Source organism: Macaca fascicularis, chromosome 15 (genome assembly GCF_037993035.2).
Source record: "Macaca fascicularis isolate 582-1 chromosome 15, T2T-MFA8v1.1".
Lineage (NCBI taxonomy): Eukaryota > Metazoa > Chordata > Mammalia > Primates > Cercopithecidae > Macaca > Macaca fascicularis.
The window spans coordinates 15,908,948-15,931,038 of NC_088389.1; the positions used below are offsets into that span (position 1 = coordinate 15,908,948).

Sequence of the window (22,091 nt, forward strand, 5' to 3'; positions counted from 1 at the left end):
AGAGATGGACTTTCACCATGTTGGCCAGGCTGGTCTTGAACTCCTGACCTTGTGATCTGCCCACCTCAGTCTCCCAAAGTGCTGGGATTACAGGCGTAAGCCACTGCACCCGGCCTCAAACAAAAACATTCAAAGCAGATGTACAGGCTGGGTGCGGTGTCTCACACCTGTAATCCCAGCACTTTGGAGGCCAAGATGGATGGATCACCTGAGGTCAGGAACTGGAGACCAGCTTGGCCAACATGGTGAAACCACGTCTCTACTAAAAATATAAAAATTAGCTGGGAGTGGCGATCCTAGCTACTTGGGAGGTTGAGGCAGGAGAATCGCTTGAATCCGGGAAGCAGAAGTTGCAGTGAGCCAAGATTGCGCCACTGCACTCTAGCCTGGGCGAGACTCTGTCTTTTTTTTTTTTTTTTTTTTTTTGAGACGGAGTCTCGCTCTGTCGCCCAGGCTGGAGTACAGTGGCCGGATCTCCGCTCACTGCAAGCTCCGCCTCCCGGGTTTACGCCATTCTCCCGCCTCAGCCTCCCGAGTAGCTGGGACTACAGGCGCCTGCCACCGCGCCCGGCTAGTTTTTTGTACTTCTTTTTAGTAGAGACGGGGTTTCACCGTGTTAGCCAGGATGGTCTCGATCTCCTGACCTCGTGATCCGCCCGTCTCGGCCTCCCAGAGTGCTGGGATTACAGGCGTGAGCCACCGCGCCCGGCCGAGACTCTGTCTTAAAATAAAATAAAATAAAAATAATAAAGCAGATGTACAAAATGTGCAAGGGGATATGCTGTTTTCAAAATTATTTTTGGGTGGTACAGGAGGCAAGAGTTTGAAGACTCTCTTTTATATACTGATACATGGTAGTGCCAGTCTATTCCAGAGGCAGGACTGTAGCAGGTGAATGTCAGTCTCTGCTGGAATGAACCAATCAGCCAACGGAAACACTCAGCTCCTAGATGCTGCCTGCACTGGGCGGCTGGAGTTTCAGGCTGTAAGGCAGGACTCTTAAACACCCACCTGGTGTGACTCAGCAACAATTGGACAATGAAGAGCCACAACTCACCTCATTTGGCACCAATGAAACTAAGGTATGGCAGATGACAGAATTGCAATAATGAAAAAAGGAAATCTGTGATCTATTTCCATTTCAGGAAATAGAACTGGAAAATCTAGCTCTGACAAAAACTCCCTATAGAAAACTCCTGTAGCTGTGGAAGGAGAAGAGAAGTCTGGCACAAAAACCCTGCTTGTGGATGGCTTCTGTTTACTCCTGGTGAAAAGCCAGTCCCCCTCAAGGTTCTAAGTTCAAGGTGAATGCCTATTAAAGATGTCTTTTTCTTTTCTCTACAAGAAAGTGAGAGGCATACAAAATTTACACAACTCTAAATGTAGGATTTTTTTTTTTTTTTTTTTGAGACGGAGTCTGGCTGTCACCCAGGCTGGAGTGCAGTGGCGGGATCTCGGCTCACTGCAAGCTCCGCCTCCCGGGTTTACGCCATTCTCCTGCCTCAGCCTCCCGAGTAGCTGGGACTACAGGCGCCCGCCACCTCGCCCGGCTAGTTTTTTGTATTTTTTAGTAGAGACGGGGTTTCACTGTGTTAGCCAGGATGGTCTTGATCTCCTGACCTCGTGATCCGCCCGTCTCGGCCTCCCAAAGTGCTGGGATTACAGGCTTGAGCCACCGCGCCCGGCCTAAATGTAGGATTTTAAGATGTAACAAGTCAAGTTCTGCAGAAGCAAGACTCTGCGTGGAAACATGGCATTTCTACTTTATTTTATTCCATTTTGAGACAGGGTCTGGCTCTGTCACCCAGGCTGGAGTGCAGGTGTGATCATGGCCACTGCAGCCTCACTACCTCAACCTCCCAAGTAGCTGGGACCACAGGCATGCCTGGTTAATTTTTAAAAATTTTTTGTAGCGATTGGGTCTCCCTATGTTGCCCAGGCTGGTCTCGAACTCCTGGCCTCAAGAAGTCATCCAACCTCAGCCTCCAAAAGTGCTAGGAGTACAGACATGAGCCACCGTGCCCGGCCTAATTTCTCTTCTTTTTCTGCTCTTATAAGAGCATGATTCTTCTTTAGATTAGACATGTGCACCAAGCATAAGGAGCAGGGGGTGAATAAGGTATGGAGGCCAGCATGCGACAACCCAATCACCTAAAATGTTCAAAAAATGTTGAAGCAACCCAGCACGGGCCAGAGGGAGCCACGCAATTCGTCCATGTGAGCCTACTTGTTGTATCCACCCTGTCCTTATCCTCTCCTTTCATTCTCCCGCGTGAAAAAGCAAACCAACACATTTATTACTAAAGCAACACAAAATGTTTTTAGTTTCTGGAAACTGATCTCAGGATTGCACGCTCACACTGAGATGGTCTGAATCAACACAAACTTAACTCTCACCAGCTGCTTGCTCTACTTTGCACAAGGACCGCAGGCAGAAGAGAGGTCATGGGGGTGAAACCCTCCCTGGGCTGCCTTACATGCAGCACAGTTGTTCAGGGTGGGAGGGCAGCTGGGAGAATGCTGGCTAATAACTGGTTTAAACCAAGCCAGCTCTCCTAAACAATTTTTTTTTTTTTTTTTTTTTTGAGAATTGTTTAGGAGAGCTGGCTTGGTTTAAACCAGTTATTAAAAGGAATTCTTTTTTTTTTTTTTTTTTGAGACGGAGTTTTGCTCTGTCACCCAGGATGGAGTGCAGTGGCACGATCTTGGCTCACTGCAACCTCCGCCTCCTGGGTTCAAGCGATTCTCCTGCCTCAGCCTCCCAAGTAGCTGGGATTACAGGTGTGCATCACCACTCCCGGCGAATTTTTGTATTTTTAGTAGAGATGGGGTTTCACCATGTTGGTCAGGTGGGTTTCGCCATGTTGGTCAAGCTGGTCTTGAACTCCTGACCTTGTGATCCACCCACCTCAGCCTCCCAAAGTGCTGGGGTTATAGGCGTGAGCCACTGCGCCTGGCTAGGAATTCTTTAGCTATAGAACTATCTACCCTTAGATCCTATTTTTCCTTCTTCTATAGGTTAGAGAGGAAGAGACTCTGGCAAACAAAAAATACACCCAAGTCATGAATGAAAAAAGGAAAAAAGTTAACTGTGTCCATAAATGCATCACTAAGGGGTGCTGAGGAACCTTGTCTTTCTCCCTAAGATCCCCCCTACAATGCTTTTATAGGACACTGGACAAATCGTTTAACTTCTTCGGCCTGTAAAATGTAGGGAGTGAACTGAACAACCTTGAAAATGCTCCAGTTCTAACACTATATGGATTCCAACTCAATCTAAAAGCCTTAACCAAAAGCAACAACAGGGTTTTGGGCAAGTGGGATAGAAAAAGCCAACAATGGCTGGGCGCAGTGGCTCATACCTGTAATCCCAGCACTTTGGGAGGCCGAGGTGGGTGGATCACCTGAGGTTGGGGGTTCGAGACCAGCCTGCCTAGCATGGTGAAACCTCATCTCTATTAAAAATACAAAAAAAAAAAAAAATTAGCCGGGCGTGGTAGTGCATGCCTGTAATCCCAGCTACTTCATGCCTCCATGCACTCCAGCCTGGGTGAAAAGAGCAAAACTCCGTCTCAAAAAAAGAGGAAAAAAAAAAAAAAAGGCCAACAAGATTGATGAAGGTGTGCACCATAGCTGGTTTTAACCAACAGGACCATTCCACTGTGTCCAATCTACTCTATAGATAAGGATTCAACAGACAGTTGGTTCTTTTTTTTTGAGACGGAGTCTCACTCTGTTACCCAGGCAGAAGTGCAGTGGCACGATCTCAGCTCACTGTAACCTCCTCCACCTCCTGGGTTTTTTTGAGATGGGATATCACTCTGTCACCCAGGTTGGAGTGCAGTGGCATGATCCTGGCTCACTGCAACCTCCGCCTCCCAGGTTCAAGTGATTCACCTGCCTCAGCCTCCCCAGTAGCTGGGATTATAGGCATGCACTACCAGGCCCGGCTAATTTTTTTTTTTTTTTTTTTTTGTATTTTTAGTAGAAACAAGGTTTCGCCAGTTGGCCAGGTTGGTCTCAAACTCCTGACCTCAAGTGATCCACCTGCCTTAGCCTTACAAAGTGCTGGGATAACAGGCGTGAGCCACAACGCCCAGCCAGTTGGTTCTTATTCTTGGTGATCTAAACTACCCTCTCTCCACTTGTTTTTTCTTTTTTTTTTTTTTTTGCATCAGAAGCATTTCAATCAATGGTTTTTGAGAGTCTTCTCACACAATGTGGGCGGTTTCGTGTTTTGGAAGAAGTGTCACATCAGACTCCAGCCAACCGGGAGGGAGGGGAGGACAGGAGGAAAGGTATGGAGTCAGACGTTGATGGAATAACACTGAAAGCTTCAGGCACCGGCAGGAACAGGGACAGCCACCTCTCCAGTTTCCCCATTGACCCTGCGGAAAATGAGTCATGACTCATCTCCTCAAACTTCCTGGAAAAGCCAGCCAAGGGCTTAAAGTAGATAAGCAGCTCCTTATGGCCTACCTTTGTTATTCATTTACTTTAAAGGAAGATGCATCTTTAAGACAACAGCTTCTTTTTTCAGGTATGGTGTTGAGTCTTTTATATCCCATATTAGGAACAGTGTAGCTATCATTTTAGTCACAGCTTCCTGTGCACCACCAGGGCCTTAAAATGCTGAGACAGTATTATGCACAGGTATGTCAATGTCATCAACTATGAAAATAAATGTGACCAAGTTTTTTTTTTTGTTTGTTTGTTTTTTTTTTTTTGAGATGGAGTCTTGCTCATCGCCCAGGCTGGAGTGCAGTGGCGCGATCTCGGCTCACTGCAAGCTCCGCCCCCCGGGTTCACGCCCTTCTCCTGCCTCAGCCTCCTGAGTAGCTGGGACTACAGGCGCCCGACACTACACCCGGCTAGTTTTTTTTTTGTTTTTTTTTGTTTTTTTGTATTTTTAGCAGAGACGGGGTTTCACCGTGTTAGGCAGGATGGTCTCGATCTCCTGACCTCGTGATCCACCCGCCTCGGCCTCCCAAAGTGCTGGGATTACAGGCGTGAGCCACCGCGCCCAGCCAATGTGACCAAGTTTTAAAGGCAAGTGTCCACAGTCAAAGAAGGAAGGAGGCACTGTGTTGAACTAAATGGGGCAGAGTCAAAATCCTGGATTCTGGAACCGGCTTGGCCTCCAAGCAACCCGGCTTCCAAGCCTTAGTCCCACTTCTGCCAAGTAATGCTGGTTAGTGAGATAATCTCCAAAGCTTTGAAGTAAGCTCTACTTGAGCTTCCACTTTCACAACTTCAAGGTCAACTCCGTACTTAGGAAAGACGATCCATGGCTTAAGAGAGGGCAACAGGCTTGCAAGATGAGGAGGTCCCGTTTCTGTCCAGGGAAAACACGCGGGCCAAAGACATCTTTTTGTGTAGATAGAGTGAGTGACGCGACTACAACTTTTTATTGTTTATTTGCTCATTTTGATGTCCACAGAGCCCAGGTTTCCCACAGCGGACATCCCCCTCCACAATATGGAAGCTTCTCCCTCTCCAGGTTGCTGGGGTGGGGCTATGTCTCCCTGGGTGCCACACACCCTTTAAAGCTGATATCCCCAGGCTTTGCCCTCCCTTGCCTTTCACTTTTCACCTAAGCAAACTAGGTGCAAAACATAGGTGATTCTGACCAATCCTGGGCATCTTATTTTCAAAGAACCAATGAGGAAGTCACTTGGTGAATATGTGCCAGACCCAGTCCTGGGCTCTTTCTATGCTCTATCGAATTTAACCCACACACCTCCCTTACACAGAAGGTCCTCATAACAAGTTTCTGATAAGGAAACAGACTGGCAGAGGGTGAGTCATTTGCTCAAGGTCACTCAGCTGGCAAGCAGGAGAAGGAACATTTGAACCCAGGTCTCATACCATACAAATCACCCTCTTTTTTTTTTTTTTTTTTTTTTTTTGTGAGACAGAGTCTTACTCTGTTGCCCAGGCTTGAGTGCAGTGGCGCAGTCTTGGTTCATTGCAACCTTCACCTTCCAGATTCAAGCAATTCTCCTGCCTCAGCCTCCCGAGTAGCTGGGATTACAGATGCATGCCACCATGCTCAGCTAATTTTTGTATTTTTAGTAGAGATGGGGTTTCTTTTCTTTTTTTTTTTTTTTTTGAGACGGAGTCTCGCTCTGTTGCCCGGGCTGGAGTGCAGTGGCTGGACTACAAGCTCCGCCTCCCGGGTTTACGCCATTCTCCTGCCTCAGCCTCCTGAGTAGCTGGGACTACAGGTGCCCACCACCTCGCCCGGCTAGCTTTTTGTATTTTTTAGTAGAGATGGGGTTTCGCCGTGTTAGCCAGGATGGTCTCGATCTCCTGACCTTGTGATCCGCCCGCCTCGGCCTCCCAAAGTGCTGGGATTACAGGCTTGAGCCACCGCACCCGGCCAAGATGGGGTTTCTACATCTTGGCCAGATGGTCTCAAACTCCTGACCTCAGGTGATCCGCCCACTTCGGCCTCCCAAAGTGCTGGGATTACAGGCATGAACCACTCATTTAAAGTATACAATTCAGTGGTTCTCAGTATCTTCACAGATATGTGCAACCATCACTCCAGTCAACTTGAGAATATTTTCATCACCTCAAAAAGAAACCTCATCTCTCTTCCTTATCACCTTCCTATCTTTCTACCCGCCAGTACCCTACTCCCAGGTAGGCAAGCACTTCTCAATTTTCTATCTCTATAGACTTCTCCATTCTGGACTTTCACCTAAATGGAACATACAGTGCATGATCTTTGTGACTGGCTTTTTTCACTCAGCGTAACATTTCCGAGGAAAGTCTGTACTATAAACCCCATGGGTTGTCTCAGCTAAGGGCACTGTAAGAGGTATGGACAGTACGTCATGTGAGAAGTGCATGATGATACCTCTTTTTAGCAGCAGCAGAGATTATAGGAAGATAAGACCACAGATTTCAGATAAAGGACCCTTGGATCACTTTTCTGTCTTGCTCCTGAAAGTACACATGGGGCAATGGGCAGCAGCACATACAAGATTTCAGTCTGACATGACAAAGAACTCAGTGACTCCAATTAGGTCCACAACAGAAAGGGCAGATGACCATATGCAAGGGATGCTCCGGGAGAGCTTATCCCCATGTTGGGTGGAAGGCTGGCTAGTGACCATGATGGCCCGTGACCCTTCCAAGACTTAATTCTATGGTTCTGCCAAATTCATATTAGTATAATTAATGGTTAAAAATAAAAAGTTAGGCTGGGTATGGTGGCTCATGCCTGTAATCTTAACACTTTGGGAGGCCAAGGCAAGAGGATCACTTGCATTCAGGAGTTTGAGACCAGCCTGAGCAACATGGGAAAATGCTGCCTCTACAAAAAATACAAAAATTAGCTGGGCATGGTGGTGCACACCTGTAATCCCAGCTACCTGGGAGGCTAAGTGGGAGGATCGCTTGAGCCTGGGAGGTCAAAGTTGTGGTGAGCTGTGATTGTACCACTGCATGCCAGCCTGGGTGACAGAACAAGATCCTGTTTCAAATAATACGTAAATAATAAAAACTTGGCTGCTGGGCAAATGTCATCAAGACCCCTGAGGCTGTGTCACAGGCACAATAAAGTAAAATAAAAAGTTGGCTGGGTACAGTGGCTTAGGTCTGTAATCCCAGCACTTTGGGAAGCCGAGATGAGAGGATTGCTTGAGCCCAGGAATTCAAGAGTCAGCTGGAATAGGCATGAATACCAGCGAAATATTTGTTTCTATCATTCCCTTGTGGGGATGTGAGACTTCAACAAGTAATAACTATTCTTTTTTTTTCTTTTTTTTTTTTTTTTTTTGAGGCAGTCTCACACTGTCGCCCAGGCTGGAGTGCAGTGGCGCGATTTTGGCTCACTGCAACCTCCGCCTCCCGGATTCAAGTGATTCTCCTGCCTCAGCCTCCTGAGTAGCTGGGATTACTGGTGCCCACCAGGTGTTGGCCTGGCTAGTTTTTTTGTATTTTTAGTAGAGACGGGTTTTCAACATGTTGGCCAAGCTAGTCTTGAACTCTTGACCTCAGGCAATCTGCCCGCCTCAGTCTCCCAAAGCACTGAGATTACAGGCGTGAGTTGCCACACTCAAACCCTCATTTAAAAAAAATTTTTTTTTAATTTTATAAAAAACAGAGATGGGGTCTTGCTATATTGCCCAGGCTGGTCTTAAACTCCTGAGCTCAAGCAATCCACCCACCTTGGCCTCCCAAAGTACTAGGATTACAGGCGTGAGCCTTTGTATCTGGCCAGTAATAATTCTTTGAACATCAAAAAAATTCATCCAGTTGAAGCTCCAGATCAGACAGGCTTGTGCTCTCTCACTCTCTATTTGTATCTATTTTGAGACAGGGTCTTGTTCTGTTACCCAGGCTGAAGTGCAGTGGCACAGTCTCTGCTCACTGCAACCTCAGCCTCCCAGGCTCAAGTGATCCTCCTGCCCCAGCCTCCCAAGTAGCTAGACTACAGGTGTGGGCCACTATGCCCAGCTAATTTTTTTGTTGTTGTTGTTTCTTTTTTTTTTTTTTTTTTTTTTTGAGACGGAGTCTCACACTGTTGCCCAGGCTGGAGTGCAGTGGCGCGATCTCGGCTCACTGCAAGCTCCGCCTCCCGGGTTCCCGCCATTCTCCTGCCTCAGCCTCCTGAGTAGCTGGGACTACAGGCGCCCGCCACCGCGCCCGGCTAATTTTTTGTATTTTTAGTAGAGACGGGGTTTCACTGTGGTCTCGATCTCCTGACCTTGTGATCCGCCCGCCTCGGCCTCCCAAAGTGCTGGGATTACAGGCTTGAGCCACCGCGCCCAGCCCTGTTGTTGTTGTTTCTGAGATGAAGTCTCACTCTGTCTCCAAGGCTGGAGTGCAGTGGCATGATCTCAGCTCACTGCAACCTCTGCCATCCAGGTTCAAGCAATTCTCCCTCAGCCTCCCAAGTAACTGGGACTACAGAAAGGCATGCACCACCACGCCTGGCTAAGTTTTATATTTTTAGTAGAGACAGGGTTTCACCATGTTGGCCAGGCTGGTCTTGAACTCCTCACTTCAGGTGATGCGCCTGCCTCAGCCTCCCAAAGTGTTGAGATTATAGGCACGAGCCACTGTGACCAGCCAATTTTTGTATTTATTGTAGAGACAGGGTTTCACCAAGTTTGCCCAGGCTGGTCTCGAACTCCTGGGTGCAAGCCATCTGTCCACCTCAGCCTCGTAAAGTGCTAAGATTATAGGCATGAGCCATTGTGGCCAGCTTCGTATATTCTTTTTTTTTTCTTTTGAGACAGAGTCTGGCTCTGTTGGCCAGGCACGTGTCAGCACGATCTCGGCTCACTGCAACCTCCGTCTCCAGGGCTCAAGCAATTCCCTGCCTCAGCCTCCCACATAGCTGGGATTACAGGTGTGTGCCACCATGCCTGGCTAATTTTTGTATTCTTAATAGAGACAGGGTTTCACCATGTTGGCCAGGCTGGTCGTGAACTCCTGACCTCAGGTAATCCACCTGCCTCAGCCTCCCAAAGTGCTGGGATTACAGATGTGAGCCACCGCACCTGGCCCTGTTCTTATTTGTTACTTGGTTTTAGGATCAGGGTATGGGACTGCATCTTTCCAAATATCAACTCATTTAAAAAAAAAAAATCTTCTCAGCTGGGCATGGTGGCTCACGCCTGTAATCCCAGCACTTTGGGAGGCTGAAGCGGGCGGATTGCCTGAGGCCAGGAGTTCGAGACCAGTCTGGCCAACATGGTGAAACTCCGTTTCTACTAAAAATACAAAAAAATTAGCCTGGCGTGGTGGCATGCGCCTGTAATCTCAGCTACTTGGGAGGCTAAGGCAGGGAATTGCTTGAACCAGGGAGGTGAAGGTTGCAGTGAGCTGAGATTGCGCCACTGCACTCTAGCCTGGGCGACAGAGCGAGACTCCGTCTCAAAAAGGAAAAAAAAAAAATCTTCTCAAGAACAAGCATGGTGGCTCATGCCTGTAATCCCAGCTACATGGGAGGCTGAGGCAGAGAACTGCTTGAGCCCAGGAGGTGGAGGTCTCATTGAGCTGAGATCACGCCACTGCACTCCAGCCTGGGTGACAGAGCAAGACTCTGTCTTGAAAAAAAAAAAAGTATTCTAGTTGACTTGATGATTATGACTTTGAGCCAGGGACCGATTATGCAACAATATAACACAATTAGTTTAATACATGAATTTAATCCAATCCGCGAAAAGCATTTTTCTTTTCTTAAAGGGCCATTACATTATAGCAAATAATGTCTATCTCTTGGAAAGGAGCTTTCTTCTGTAGACTATCTTATCTAAGTCTGGCTCTTTTGATAAACATCCACAAATGGCCAAACATTTAAAAGGTATAGAGTTCAACAGTCTGTCTGATTAAGCAATACCAACTTGACATTACTGATCTCCATTCAATAATTTCAAGTCAATAGGGATTGCCTCATGTGCATTGCTCAGGTCCGGGAGAAAAACAGGGGAGCGGATTCTTGTTCTTTGACAGGGTCAACTGTGGATAATCTTGAAGCCTATACTTTGGGAGCAAAATATGTGGTTCTAAGTGATCTCTCCTCCTCCTTCTCAAGTTCCCCCAAAAGAACTTGAGAATTCTCTTCATGTTCCTGAAAAGAACTGCGTTAACGAGGAGAGGAGCAGGAATCAGAAGATGGTTCCAATTCCTTCTCTGGTCCAACTTCCTAGCAATCAAATGATCTTTGACGTTGTTCCATTGTCTTTTTGAACCATTGTTCCTTCCCTAGTAAAATGGAGTAAAAATCATTTTACTGACTTGCTTACTTCACAGGTTTTTGTGAGGCTCAAACGAGATGGTGTGGATGCCAGTCTCTAAATGAACAAACTGCAGCTCATCTAGAACCTCACCTGCAATAAACACCAGCCCCTTACAAGAGCCCAAAAGCCTCAGCTGAAGAGACAACTGTTTACATGTAACACAGCTTGCTTTCTTCCTCTAATTGGCTGCCTGAGCTCTAACCTATGTTTTAAATTTGTTTTAAGACCCAGATTTTATTTGGTCACATGAAAATGCCTTAAATAGGCAATCTATAATTAGCTCTGGCTGAGTCTCATCTCCCCAAGTCACTACTGTTGTCGTCATCTTTTTGCTTTCTTCTTTAATGAACTCTTCCCTTTTTTTGTCCCAGAACAAGCTTCTCGCTTACATGCCCTTTACAAAGAAAATTTCCCTGGCTGGCTGCCATCGGTTTCTCTGCCCACTTCCATTTTAAGCAATTTTTTATGACTGTCCCATCTCTTTTCAAACAAAGGCAGACGGCAAAACTTGCTGGTTTACTTTTAAAGAAAACTTGACCCAGACTGTTATAAGCTAAGAGGCTTTGTGAAGTCACATGGCCTGGATTTACCCATTACCCTCTGATAAGCACTCACAGCTGATTCCTTTGCAAACCCAAGCATCTCACACTGGTTTCATATGGGCCATAGGAAGCATCTTCCAAAGTCTGATGTGTTCTTCAACATCTATTCCCGCGGCAGATGACCCATTTTGACCCAAAGGGCCCCAGAGTTCTCTTTCGGCTCCAGCTAGCTCTGCAAAGCCACAGCACTGCTTTTTCTGTAGGCAGTTAATACTAATGCTTTTTCTGTAGGCAGTTAATACTAATTCAACAGGAAGTGGTACGGGAGCACAAGAGGCAGGGTGTCTTCCTGTTGCCCAGTTATTTACAAAAAGGCAGATCTTCTCTCCAATACTTCAAACATTCCCCACAGGACTAACATGTGCTCCTTTACAGGTAATGACCTAATAAATTATTTCTGATCTCAAAGCTGTATAACAACTGAATTTGTTCAAAAGCTAAAAAAGTTGTAGAAATACAGTCTATACTGCCCAGTGCAGTTGCTCACGCCTGTAATCCCTGAACTTTGGGAGGCTGAGGTGGGTAGATTACTTGAGGTCAGGAGTTCGAGACCAGCCTGGCCAACATGGTGAAATTCCTGCTCTACTAATAATACAAAAATTAGCCAGGGATGGTGGCAGGTGCCTGTAATCCCAGCTACTCAGGAAGCTGAGGCAGGAGAATTGCTTGAACCCAGGAGGCAGAGGTTTCAGTGAGATCACACCACTGTACTCCAGCCTGGGTGACAGAGCGAGACTCCAACTCAAAAAAAAAAAAAAATAGATAAATAGACCAGGTGCGGTGGCTCATGCCTATAATCCCAGCACTTTGGGAGGCCGAGGTGGGTGGATCATCTGATGTCAGGAGTTTGAGACCAGCCTGGCCAACATGGTTAAACCCCGTTTCGACTAAAAATACAAAAAAAAATGAGCCGGGTGTGGTGGCGCGCGCCTGTAGTCCCAGCGTGCCTGTAGTCCGAAGGCGGCTGAGGCAGGAGAATCACTTGAACCCCCGAGGAGAAGGCTGCAGTGAGCTGAGACCGAGACCGTGTCATTGCACTCCCGCTTGGGCAACAAAAGTGAAACTCCATCACAGAAAAGTAATAATAATAATAATAATAATAGACAAATAAATGAAATACACTCTATACTAAACCCACACACCAAAAGAATAAAGAAGAAATGCTCCATATCAGAGAACTTAGATCTGTCACAGAGTCAAAGATTTTAGAGCCAAAGTGACCCCAAGGGGCTAGGCTCTCTGGTTAACAAAAGTTTTATTTCAAAACCAGAAAGAAAAATGATCACTTTCTCCTTATTTGCCCCGAGAAATTCACCACTAAAAAAACAGATTAGGATCAATATCAGATGTGCCTCGAATCTCGAGAACGCTGTGATTCTAGTTGAGGCACAAAGCATGGTGTAAACATTTAACATTCTCCCACAGCCAGATGTTCTCAATGTGCCTGGCAGCAATGCCAAGTGGGTAGGTTTGACACAGAAACCCTCTGGGTTTAGCTTTCCTATATTTTCTTTCCTTTTCTTTCTTTCTTTTTTTTTTTTTTTTTTTTTTTGAGATGGAGTTTCACTCTCGTTGCCCAGGCTGGAGTGCAATGGCGCAACCTCTGCCTCCTGGGTTCAAGCGATTCTCCTGCCTCAGCCTCCCGAGTAGCTGGGATTACAGGCATGCGCCACCACGCCCAGGTAATTTTGTATTTTTAGTAGAGACGGGGTTTATCCATGTTGGTCAGGCTGGTCTCAAACTCCCAACCTCAGGTGATCCACCCAGCTCGGCCTCCCAGGAAGTGCTGGGATTACAGGCGTGAGCCCCTGTGCCCAGCCAGCCATTCTATCTTTTCAAGTGAGTATTCATCAGATACATACAGGAAAATCTCTAGTTCACAACACTATTTTGTGTAAAACTGGAAACATTTTTTTTTTTTAAACTAGTCTCTAGCCGGGTGCAGTGGCTCACGCCTGTAATCCCAACACTCTGGGAGGCCGAGGCAGGTGGATCACCTGAGGTTAGGAGCCCGAGACCAACCTGGCCAACATGGTGAAAGCCCGTCTCTACTAAAAATACAAAAATTAGCTGTGTATGGTGGCATGTGCCTGTAATCCCAGTTACTGGGGAGGATGAGACAGGAGAATCTCTTGCACCCGGGAGGCGGAGGCTGCAGTGAGCTGAGATCGCACCACTGCACTCCAGCCTGGGAGACAGAACCAGACTCTGTCTCAAAACAAACAACAAAAAAAACCTTGTCTCTAAATCTCTTGGACTTAACTCAACGATTCTATGTTGCGTAGTGTTACTCTTGGTCCTCCTAGGCTGATCCTAATAGTTACGGCTCAACACCTTGGATGCTGATCCAATAATCTTGTACATGAGTTAACAACACCTATGTACACCCACCCAACAAATTGATTTAATTCATTGGCGGTTTACCAGATTCTCTTCATACTTGGCTGTGAGATTCTCTAATTGTCGTGTGTACAAATAGACCAAACTAACTCAGCAGAGAAACAAGTTCTTAGGTAAAGTACTCAGGAGTCCTATTCCAGGTTGTAAATCAGGCTAAGCCACAGTAAATGAAATACTTGGGAAAATGGCAGCTACATCTGCCAAGTCAGACTGAAGGGGAAGAGACAGAAGGGAAAGAAACAGCCCCTGCTCTGAAGTTCTCATACAGAAAGGCCAGCACTTCTCTTCCTGGCAGGCCCAGGGATGACCATTTCTCTGCGCCCCTATTCCCACACCTCGGCCAAGAGCCCACAACAGTAACAATCTCGCTTTGACTTTCAGAAAAAAAATTCCTCCAGATTCTTTCACTTCATCCACACTCCAACCCGCAGGGATCACGATCCTATTTTCTGGATAAACAGGGCAATGGGGATGAGCCTAAATCATGAGAACTGTCAGTCTTCACCACCCACGTCCACACGGATCAGCCTGAAACCCCAATACCAATTTTTTTTTCAACTCCCACATGCTCCTGAGAGGAACCAGATCAGGGCCCACGGCTGGCATGGAAACGAGAGGGAAAGGAGGGGGTGCTGCTGGGGACCGATGGATGAACCCATCCATGGGGGAAGGGAGCGTCCAGCTTGGCCTCGAGGTCAGGAAGTGACAAAGGCACACTCCTGAGCCTTCTACTCTGGGGAAAGCCCGGGCAAGAAAGGGCTTTTCACCCATCAGAAAGCCCAGAGGGTGCCCACCTGTGTCCACGAAGAACCCGGCTCAAGCACCCAAAGAAGTCAGGAAAGAGCCCCACTCCCATCAGGGCGTAAGTGGGGTGTCCCTCAGTGAGTCAGGGTGCATCCTTCCTCTGGACAGTAGGGATCCCGCTCAGCCCAAGGGGCCGTCCCCCGAGACCTGTCACCAGCGGCCCAGACCTGTCACCCGGCCCTCGAGGGGCTCCCTCCCCGCCGGTGCTGAGGATGCGCGCAGCCTACCCGGAGCTCGCCCTCCGTGCGGTGCAGTCCCAGGCGCCGCAACCCCACCGCCAGGTCGTTGACACACAGGCCGCCGTCCCGGTTGACGTCAAGCGTCTGAAAGAGTCTCCACAGGCGCAGCCGGTGGTCCGGGTCCCCGCAGATAGCGCCGCCGCAGGGGTCCCCCACGGACGCCGGCGACGAGGCAGACGAAGAGGCGGCGGCGGCGGCGTCCGGCGGCGGGGAGGCCACACAGCGGCACAACACACTGCTCACCATCGGGTGCGAGGCAGGGGCTCCGGGCGCTGGCGGGGGCTGGGGCGGCCGGCCGGCGTGGACCGTGCGGAAGGCACGCCAGGCGCTCTGGAGCTGCGAGCGCGGGCTCTGAGACGCCGGCAAGCTGGCGGGAGGGGCGGCTTCCGGGAGCCCCGCCCCTTCGCGCCCCGCCTCACCGGCCACGCCCCTGGCGCACCGAAGGCCAATCACAGGCTCGGATGGAGAGCCCGGAGGGGCGCAGCCTGCCTAAGGGCAGCCCACACCGCCCCGGACTACCCGGATCAATGGGGTGGGCTGGGTCACCCTGTTCCGCCTGGGGCCGATTCAAACTGAGGGAGGCGGGGATTGGCTGAGCCGGGGGCCAAGAGAGAGAAAATCACGCAGCGATAGGCAGGAATCTTGTGATTGGCAGGCGGAAGGCCCCGTGTCCAGTTTCCATTGATGAACTAACTCTGTTTAGACTGCAGGATCTTAAGGATGGGAGGAGCGGTCGTGTACGCAGAGATCGTAGCCTCCGGTGGGAAATAGGATTTGTGTGAGAGCATTTACGAACTGCAGTTGCGGGGCAGAGTTTGTGCCGGTGGGAGGAATTTAAAATTGACTCATGGCTCACGGCCAAAAGCACGAAGTATCTCAGGAAGCAGGGTTTTGGTAATCTAACTCCCTAAACCATCAATAAAATAGCTGAATTTAACGGCTTAATCGTCTTAATACTGATAATTGAACGACAGAATGATTTTCCAATGGAAGTGAATAAAGGTTAGGTGGGCGGGGCGCTCTGGGCGACAGACACAATTTTAAACCAATGATCAGGCGAATTACAGTAAGTGGGCGTGCTCTGTAGCTGAGCGACAGACCGAAAGAACCAGTGATCGACGTGATATTTGAGCCTCTACCAACCGGGAAGGCGGGTTCTCCCGGAGAAGCGCTGGGAGGCGGGAAGAGGGGAAGTGGGCGGATCTCCGCACACCTCGGCGGAAGAGGCAGATTCAGGAAGCCATTACGCCGCTGGCTGGCAGCGGCCGGGCCGGTTGGGGCTGGGCCCTACGCACTTTGCGTAGCGAGGGGGGTTACCAAAGGCCTAGTGCTTGGCCTCGAGCAAGCCTGGCCTATCCCCTGTAGGGGGTGGGTGAGGGGCGAGGCTGAGGGAGAAGAGAAGGAGAATTGGGGCGCTTGAGGGGATTATAATTTCTTTAAAAAGAGGGGAGGGGAGAGGCCATGGCCGTCCCAGCCAAGAAGAGGAAGATGAACTTCTCGGAGCGGGAGGTGGAGATCATCGTGGAGGAGCTGGAGCTGAAGAAGCACCTGCTGGTGAACCACTTCAACGCCGGGGTCCCCCTGGCCGCCAAGAGCGCGGCCTGGCACGGCATCCTGAGAAGGGTCAACGCTGTGGCCACCTGCCGCAGGGAGCTGCCTGAGGTCAAGAAGAAGTGGTCTGACCTCAAGACTGAGGTCCGTCGCAAGGTTGCCCAGGTCCGGGCCGCCGTGGAGGGTGGTGAGGCGCCGGGGTCCACTGAGGAGGACGGAGCTGGGGGACCTGGGACAGGCGGTGGCAGTGGCGGCGGTGGCCCAGCTGTAGCCCCAGTGCTGCTGACCCCCATGCAACAACGTATCTGCAACCTGCTGGGCGAGGCCACCATCATCAGCCTGCCCAGCACCACAGAGATCCACCCTGTGGCCCTCGGACCCTCGGCCACCGCAGCCGCAGCCACGGTCACCCTGACACAGAGTGAGTGACCTCTCCTGCCCAGGCGGCGTGCATAAGTGGGAAGGGTCAGCAAGCTCTGGGGTGGCCTGGGGAAGGTTGGCTGCCAAGGGTCAGAGGTCAGATGGGGGTCTTGGAAGACCATGAGGCCTTCCAAGAGCAGCACCCCAGACAAAAGTGATCTTGCTCTCTTTGGGACTTCCTCAGCACGTGGGCTGGACTTCTGATGTGCTGGATAGCTCACCACTGAGCATTGCCACCATGTTTGTCCATGACTTACCTCCACTTGCCGAACTGGGTGGTCCTTGAAGACAAGAGACCGTGTCTGTATCCCCAGAGGATTTTCACAGGGCTCAGCTTGTAGTAGACAGCCAGGCCATATTTGTTAAAAAAATTGATGGGAATAATACTGCCCAAGTGAGACAACATCTGGATTCTGTTTTCAGTGCGGGGGATCTTTGATCAGGTGCTGCTTGGGAGCCTCCTGGTTCCTGGTGTTAATCTACTCCATTCATTCATTCATTCATCAAACATTAGCACTTATTCTGTACCAAACCCTGTGCTGGGCACTGGGATTACCAAGTTGTCTAAAATACAGGCCAGTTATATTCTAGTAGGACAGAGATGACACATATAGGAATAGCTTCACCATCAGTTGGGAAAATCTAAGGCCCCGGAAGAGAAAGGGGGCTTCTTGGTGGTGTGGGGACACATAGCTGACATTGGCATTGAAGGATGGAGGAGCTTGACCTCTCCCACATGTGTGGAGGCCCAAACAGCCCAGCTAGGGTCCTTTCCAAGGTTCTCAGCTAGGAATGACAACAGAGCTAACTTTGGTTGGATTTTTTAGTTCAAAGAAGGATTTGTACCCGTGACTGTTACCTCTGCTCGCTTGTGATGGCTGTGAGCTGGATCATTCAGTGGTTCTCAGTGGGGGTTGGGGAAGTTGGGCGGATGTGTGAGTGCCATCCCCTTGCAATGCGTATTTCTCAAGAATACACAGGGGTAGGGTAAGGGGGACAAACACGGGTCCAAGTCAGATGCTGCTCTGGAACAGGAAGGGTAAACGTTTAAGTATCCCATTGACCCAGATGATGAGAGACAGGGAGACATTGACTGGGCACTTAAGCTACCGCTGCCCCATTCCCACCTCCTTTTCTGCTTGACCACAGGGGCCTAGGAAGTCAAGTCAAAGCATCAAAGGACCGGGCACAGTGGCTCACTCCTATAATCCCAGCACTTTGGGAGGCGGGCGGATCACTTGAGGTCAGGAGTTCGAGACCAGCCTGGCCAATATGGTGAAACCCCGTCTCTACTAAAAATACAAAAATTACCCAGGCTTGGAGGCGGGCGCCTGTAGTCCCAGCTACTCGGGAGGCTGAGGCACGAGAATCTCTTGAACCCGGGAGGCGGAGGTTGCAGTGAGCCAAGATCGTGCCACTGAACTCCAACCTGGGCGACAGGGCAAAGAGCAAAACGCTGACTCAGAAAAACAAAACAAAAAAACCAGAAAGCATCAAAGGAGGTAGGACTAATGTGGCTGCAAAGAGCATGTGTAGAGTCCCACCCAAGATGCCTGCTTCACTGGTACCACAGAGAGCATGTGACCCAGCCTCTGGGGTGCCTTTCTTTTTTTTTTTTTTTTTGTGAAACGGAGTCTCGCTCTTGTTGCCCAGGCTGGAGTGCAATGGCACGATCTCGGCTCACTGCAACCTCCGTCTCCCAGGTTAAAGCGATTCTCCTGCCTCAGCCTCCCAAGTAGCTGGGATTACAGGCACGCGCCACCACGCCTGGCTAATTTTGTATTTTTAATAGAGACGGGGTTTCTCCATGTTGGTCAGGCTGGTCTCGAACTCCTAACCTCAGGTGATCCACCCACCTCGGCCTCCCAAAGTGCTGGGATTACAGGTGTGAGCCACCGTGCCCGGCAGGGGGTGCCTTTCTTAGCCAGGAGCAGCCCAGCGTGGAGGTCAGGAGCACATTGGGCTCTGCTGTTAGGGAGACCTGGGTTTGCCTCTTGGCTCTGCTGAATAAGCTCTGTGACCTTAGCAAGTCATTCTACATTTATTGGTCTGTTTTCTCATTTCTGGAAGATGAAGATGACAGCACCGACCTCTTGGTGTCATTTTGAGGATTTGTTGAGCTAATGAGTACAAAGTGCCTGACATGTGGTAGTTGCTCTAAAAGTTTTGCTAGTATTAGGGTCAACATCTTTGCTTTTGCCAGATCCAGGGCTGGCCCTTTGATTACCAAGTAGATTAAGATTCTGAACCCCTTAGATTCTAGATTTATACCTGAATAGCTATGCAGCCAGGGATGGCCTGGATTTCCCTTTATGTCCCTCCAGGACAGGACTTTATGGCCTCTTCCCCACCCTATACAGCCAGCTGGATTCCTTCCAGAAAGTGACCTCCCTTGGCCTCTGTTCTTTCTACCCCGCAGTCCCCACAGAGACTACCTATCACACGCTGGAGGAGGGCGTGGTGGAGTACTGCACGGCTGAGGCGCCCCCGCCGCTGCCACCGGAGGCCCCTGTGGACATGATGGCCCAGCATGCAGACACATCGGTCAAGCCGCAAGCGCTCAAGAGCCGCATTGCTCTCAACTCCGCCAAGCTGATACAGGAGCAGCGGGTCACCAACCTGCATGTGAAGGAGATCGCACAGCACCTGGAGCAGCAAAACGACCTACTGCAGATGATCCGCCGCTCCCAGGAAGTGCAGGCCTGTGCCCAGGAGCGCCAGGCCCAGGCCATGGAGGGCACACAGGCTGCCCTGAGCGTCCTCATCCAGGTCCTCCGGCCCATGATCAAAGATTTCCGCCGCTACCTGCAGAGCAACACAGCTAACCCGGCCCCCACCTCTGACCCTGGGCAGGTGGCCCAGAATGGGCAGCCAGACAGCATCATCCAGTGAGGGCAGGGGTCAGGCCAGCCTTCTGCCATGATGGGATGAAAACTCCATGGTCTTGTAAGTGGGTCCTGTGATTGGCCTTGGCCTTAGGCCGGCCATGTGCACAGCTCCCTCTTTAATAAACGCTTAGGGGTTGCACTGTTTTTGAGAAGAGGAATTTGTTGGGCTCCCGGGACCCAAACTCTTACTCCCCCTACTTGAGCTGCCTTGCTAAGACCCAGAAGATTGGTTAGCTGGGGGTCACAGGTGCATGTGATGGGACACGTGTTGTCACGACCCCAGGCTTGTGACATGACCCAGCCTTGGTCTTGGACAACTGTAAGGAACAACACAGCGGGCTGTCACTGGGGGCTGTCGCCCAGCCTGGGTCTCTCCTGAGCTGCCCTACCCCAGGTGCCATCCTTTCAAGTAGGGTCATGTCACTGGTGCTGGCAGTTGAGCAATAATATCTTCCTCCCTTGGGAGGCAGTGTGACTTTGCCTAAGGAGGAAACCCCACCCTTTTCTCCTTCTCACTGTGCCTCAGTTCTCAGGGGACTCCAATGACTGTTGTGCTCTCCCCTGACCCCACCCCAGGCACAGCACAGGCCCTTGTTAAGTACTGCGCTGGGACGCCTCCGTAATGCATGCAGTGTGCAGCCAGTCTGGCTCAGGAATACTGTGTGTGATGAGGACGGTTTGGTCACTCTCTGGATTTCCACAGCATCTCTGGGTAGTCCTTTGGTGGTTTGCCCCTAGAGCTTTTGACTCAGGTCAAGCTTTGGATGCTGTAAATTTTCGAGAAAGCCAACTAGTGTGGAAGCTTGCTGCCCCACTGCAGTGGGTCTGAGTGACCTGTTGGCTTTGCGCGGAGGCTTGCTTCTAGCCAGTTGTATTTGTTCTGTGTGTGAACCCCTCCTAGGAAGGCCTCCAGGAGGGCCGCCCTGTGGCCACACCCTTCCTCCTCTGCTGACTCCACATTTCCAAAATTCAGCAAAAAAAGCCCTGCTGAGCATCACACGCTGGACTCTTCCCCTGCCACAGCCCTCAGTGCCTCCTGTTCTCTTGAGACTCTCTCTGAGTGGCTGAGCGAATCCAAAGCCATTCTTGACCCTGAATGTAGGAGGAGGAAGAGGCGAAGCCAACCTAAGAAGTGGGACCCTGGCCGGGCGCGGTGGCTCAAGCCTGTAATCCCAGCACTTTGGGAGGCCGAGGCGGGTGGATCACGAGGTCAAGAGATCGAGACCATCCTGGCCAACATGGTGAAACCCCGTCTCTACGAAAAATACAAAAATTAGCTGGGCGTGGTGGTGTGCACCTGTAATCCCAGCTACTCAGGAGGCTGAGGCAGGAGAATCGCTTGAACCCAGGAGGCGGAGGTTGCAGTGAGCCTGGATCGCGCCACTGCACTCCAGCCTGGCGACAGAGCGAGACTCCATCTCAAAAAAAAAAAAAAAAACAAAACACACACACACACCAGAAATGGGACCCTTTGGATTCTGTGCTCAGGGAAGAGCAGGCAGAGCCTTGGAGTGCTGAAGGAGGTGCTGTTCCCTGTTCCATTTTACACTTTCTCTTCTGACATGTCTGTAAGGATTTTACCCAGATGCCATTTGTCTGTTTCATTTTCAGACTTACCATCAATTACCAAGGCCCTTACATCTCCCCAGATCGTTTCCCAAGTTTGCCGATTTGCTGCCGGTGCCTCAGCCACACGTGACCAATGGTTACAACTCAGGGCTCCAGACCTCAGCTAAAAAGTGAAGACGCCGCCCTCCTGGGCAGGAACGTTTAGAATGCTCAGCTCCTCTATTGTGACCACAGGAAGGTGGCCCTGAAGATGCACCGAAGACAGTTTGGAAGTGACTGCTGTAGTGTCAGCCTCTCTGTGGAGGCATTCGTGCAGTGCCAGCTAAAAGGGAGGTGAAGGGGGATATCGGACCCAGCGAGGGAGTTGCTGGAAGAGGGAAAGCTCTTCTCAGTGTGGCTGGAGAACAGCAGCCCAGGAGCTTGGACGCCTCCACTCTGTGCAGTCTGATGGCCCCAGCAAGGTCACTGCAGGGACTTCCCAAGGATTCGGTTTGGTTTTGTTCTGGGGTTGGAAATCTGAGCCAATATTGTGTCTGTTCCATTTGGGTATGAAGAGGAAGTCTGGATCACTTAAACTGACTAGTTATTTCCAGGTCATAATTTTAAATTAAAGACATATCACTTTTTTATACATACATCTCTGTGTCTTTATTGGTTATATATAGAAGAGAACAGGGACTGGCAGACGATGGCCCACACACTGAATCAGGCTTACCACCTATTTTTATAAATAAAATTTTATTGGAACACAGCCACACCCATTCATTTATGAACCTATGGCCTTTTTTTTTTTTTTTTTTTTTCCCCACCACCAAAGCAAGAGTTGAGTAGTTACAGAGACATCTGGCCCACAAAGCC

At 49.9% G+C, this 22,091-nt stretch overlaps 2 protein-coding genes across 7 annotated transcripts in view; one reads left to right on the forward strand and one right to left on the reverse strand.

Annotated features, from left to right (window-relative positions):
• SLC25A25 (solute carrier family 25 member 25) overlaps positions 1–15,155 on the reverse strand; it is a 44,948-nt gene extending 29,793 nt beyond the window's left edge. For all 4 annotated transcript variants that reach the window (XM_005582127.4, XM_005582126.4, XM_074016436.1 and 1 more), the window contains exon 1: positions 14,794–15,155. In XM_005582127.4, coding sequence (XP_005582184.1) covers positions 14,794–15,051 — 258 coding nt within the window. In that variant the 5' untranslated portion in view covers positions 15,052–15,155. The remainder of the gene's footprint in view (positions 1–14,793) is intronic.
• Positions 15,156–16,014: 859 nt separating this feature from the next.
• On the forward strand, positions 16,015–21,862 carry NAIF1 (nuclear apoptosis inducing factor 1). Of its 3 annotated transcripts, none has more exons than XR_001485434.4 (3): positions 16,015–16,777; positions 19,196–21,187; positions 21,276–21,862. XR_001485434.4 is itself a non-coding variant. In XM_045372706.3 (2 exons), the coding sequence occupies exons 1-2, from the start codon at positions 16,267–16,269 to the stop codon at positions 19,666–19,668; spliced, it is 984 nt and encodes a 327-aa protein (XP_045228641.1). In that variant the 5' UTR covers positions 16,015–16,266; the 3' UTR covers positions 19,669–21,862. The 3 variants fall into 3 exon arrangements, 1 of the variants encoding a protein (XP_045228641.1); XR_284917.5 differs by having other exon boundaries at positions 19,196–19,722; XM_045372706.3 differs by having other exon boundaries at positions 19,196–21,862.
• Positions 21,863–22,091: the final 229 nt, after the last annotated feature.